Consider the following 3,389-nt stretch of genomic DNA (forward strand, 5'->3'; position numbering starts at 1 on the left):
AAGAGTCTCGCTCTGTGACTCAGGCTGGGTTGCGGTGGCAGGATGTCCGCTCAATGCAATCTCCGCCTCCCGGGTTCCAGCAATTCTCCTGCCTCAGCCTCCCGAGTAGCTGGGATGACGGGCACCTGCCACCATGTCCAGCTAATTTTTGTCTTTTTAGTAGAGACAGGGTTTCACCATGTTGGTCAGGCTGGTCTTGAACTTTTGAATCTGTGGTCCACCAGCCTCGGCCTCCCAAAGTGCTGGGATCACAAGCGTGAGCCACCGTGCCCAACCACCCCATCTCTATTAGAAAAAAAAAAAGAAAGAAAAAGAAAACATATTATCGGTCCTATGATCCCCAATATTTGGCCCCAACAAAGTCACGATACTTGGAAAGTTGGGGGTGAAACTTCAGCCCCCGCGTCCTGAACCCCCACGTCAGCACCAAAGCAGCTTCTGGTTGAGAGCGATGACGTCCCCGACGAAGCTGTCCGCTCCAATGAAGTCGCCCGCGATGACGTTGGTGCACCGTGAGCCCGGCCCCGGGCGCTGCTCTCGGACCCACGCGCTCAGCCGGGGAAGGTTGGGCAGCGTCATCTTCTCCAGGGACTCGGACGGGTGTGCCAGAACGTACTGCAGGTTCTCCGTGAGGTTGGTGCCGGCTACGAACAACCCTCCTGCAACAGGGCGGTGGGGGACAGGTTTACACCGTCAGGTGCCTCGCCTGCCTGTTGATCCCTCCTAGTCACATGGTTGGAGGTTCAGATCTCAGGAATTCGAGTTGGAAAGCATCACGGCCAACAAGGAAATCAGGGGAACTTTGGTGGTGGGTGGTGCTGGGCGTGGTGGCTCATGCCTGTCATCCCAGCACTTTGGGAGGTTGAGGTGGGCGGATCACCTGAGGTCGGGAGTTCGAGACCAGCCTGGCCAACACGGAGAAACCTCATGTCTACTAAATATACAAAATTAGCTGGGCATGGTGGCAGGTGCCTGTTATCCCAGCTACTCAGGAGGCTGAGGCAGGAGAATTGCTTGGACCTGGGAGGCACAGGTTGCAGTGAGCCAAGATTGCACCACTGCGCTCCAGCCTGGGCAACGAGCGAAACTCCGTCCTCCCAGAAAAACAAACAAACAAACACGTGGTGGGTGGTGCACAACCCCAAAGATGACCACGTCCTAATCCCATGTGGGAGACAGAATAATGGCCCCAAAGATGTCCACATCCTAATCCCATGTGGGAGATAGAATAATGGCCCCAAAGATGTCCACATCCTAATCCCATGTGGGAGACAGAATAATGGCCCCAGAGATGTCCACGTTCTTATCCCCATGTGATACACAGAGAAGAATGCTGTTGTCTGAGGCACTAAGTCTGTGCCATCTGTTATGAGGCTTATAGAGAGGGTTGACATTGACCAGTGATTCTCTAAGTGGAACCTCTGCAATAATTAGAAATGCAAATGTTCGGTCTCCACTGAGATCTGCTGAGCCACAATCTCTGGGGGCAGAGGGATGCGGTCTGCAAGCTGTGTTTGCAGAAGCTCCCCCAGACGTCCGTTCCAGTGCCCCAGTGTTGACTAGCTGGACTGACTCCATGGCCAGAGACAGCAGACTCAACAGACGTTTATGGCCAAGTTCTCTGAGTGGTTTTTAACAGTTATTTCTAGGCTGGGCACGGTGGCTCACGCCTGTCACCCCAGCGCTTTGGGAGGTTGAGGCCGGGGGATCATGTGAGGTCAGGAGTTCAACACCAGCCTGACCAACCGGCTGAAACTCTTTCTCTAGTGAACACACCAAAAAATTAGCCGGGCGTGGTGGTGCACGCCTGTCATCCCAGCTCCTCGGGAGGCTGAGGCAGGAGAATCGCTTGAACCTGGGAGGCGGAGGTTAAAATGAGCCGAGGTCGCGCCACTGCACTCCGGTCTGGGCGACACTAGCAAAACTCCGTCTCAAAAAAAAAAAAGTCTCTAACCTCGTTCACATGTGAGGGCGAGAGACCAAGTTGACAAAAGCTGCTCCTTTGCCCGGCCGGTGAGCTGGGTTTTACGCTGACCCCGTGGGATGCAGCAGGACCGAGACAGCCGCACCTGCCACCATCCCCATGGGGAGGACCTTCCTCCCTCCAACCCTCGGGCTCCTGCCAGTGCTGCCTGCACCTCACAGCCCCTCAGTGGCTCTCTTACCAAAATTGTGCGGAAATTCACATACCAGAAAGTTATCTTTTTTCTTTTTTCCAAGACGGAGTCTCCCTCTGTCACCCAGGCTGGAGTGCAGTGGCGCGATCTCCGCTCACTGCAAGCTCCACCTCCCAGGTCCACGCCATTCTCCTGCCTCAGCCTCCCGAGTAGCTGGGACTACAGGCGCCGCCACCTTGCCCGGCTAATTTTTGTATTTTTGTTTTGTTTTGAGATGGAGTCTCACTCTTATTGCCCAGGCTGGAGTGCAGTGATGCGATCACGGCTCACCGCAACCTCGGCCACCCAGGTCCAAGCATTTCTCCAGCCTCAGCCTACCGAGTAGCTGGGATTACCGGCATCCACTAATTTTTTTTTTTCTTTTTTTGAGATGGAGTTTCACTCTGTCTCCCAGGCTGGAGTGCAGTGGTGCAATTCAGCTCACTGCAAGCTCCACCTCCCGGGTTCACGCCATGCTCCTGCCTCAGCCTCCCGAGTAGCTGGAACTACAGGTGCCTGCCACCACGCCTGGCTAGTTTTATGTATTTTTAGTAGAGATGGGGTTTCACCATGTTAGCCAGGATGGTCTCGATCTCCTGACCTCGTCATCCGCCTGCCTTGGCCTCCCAAAGTGCTGGAATTACAGGCGTGAGCCACCGTGCCTGGCCTGTGCCTGCTAATTTTTGTATTTTTAGTAGAGAAGGGGTTTTGCCATGTTGGCCAGGCTGCTCTCCAGCTCCTGACCTCAGATGATCCACGCACCTTGGCCTCCCAAAGTGCTGGGATCACAGGTGTGAGCCACCATGCCCGGCTGACACCGGGAGTTTGAGACCAGCCTGGGCAACACAGTGAGGCCCCTTCTCTATAAAATAATTAACTAAAAAAATAAAGAGTGCGTTCACATTGTGCAACTCCAACCTCTCCCTAGTTCCAGAACATTGTCATCGCCCCAAAAAGGTGACCCTGTTTCCGTGAAGCAGTCAGTCCTCATTTTCCCTCCCCAGCCCCCAGCAACCACGAATCCTCTTTCTGTCTCTGCACTGGCCTGTTCTGGGCATTTCGTGTAAACGGATTCACACACTATGTGGCCTTTTGTGTCTGTCTTCTCTCACTGAGCGTGATGTCCTCAAGGTTCGTGCCCGTCAGAGCCTTGTTCCTTTTCATGGCTGCATAATATTCCACAGCATGGATGGACCACACCTTGTTGATCCCTCCCCCTGCCAATGTGTGTAT

At 54.3% G+C, this 3,389-nt stretch overlaps 1 protein-coding gene across 2 annotated transcripts in view; it reads right to left on the reverse strand.

Moving 5' to 3' along the window:
• Positions 1 to 320: 320 nt before the first annotated feature.
• Positions 321 to 3,389, reverse strand: part of LOC113219558 (PI-PLC X domain-containing protein 1) — a 14,373-nt gene continuing 11,304 nt past the window's right edge. For both annotated transcript variants that reach the window (XM_026453348.1, XM_026453349.2), the window contains exon 7: positions 321 to 659. In XM_026453348.1, coding sequence (XP_026309133.1) covers positions 421 to 659 — 239 coding nt within the window. In that variant the 3' untranslated portion in view covers positions 321 to 420. The remainder of the gene's footprint in view (positions 660 to 3,389) is intronic.

Source organism: Piliocolobus tephrosceles, unplaced genomic scaffold (genome assembly GCF_002776525.5).
Source record: "Piliocolobus tephrosceles isolate RC106 unplaced genomic scaffold, ASM277652v3 unscaffolded_43468, whole genome shotgun sequence".
NCBI lineage: Eukaryota > Metazoa > Chordata > Mammalia > Primates > Cercopithecidae > Piliocolobus > Piliocolobus tephrosceles.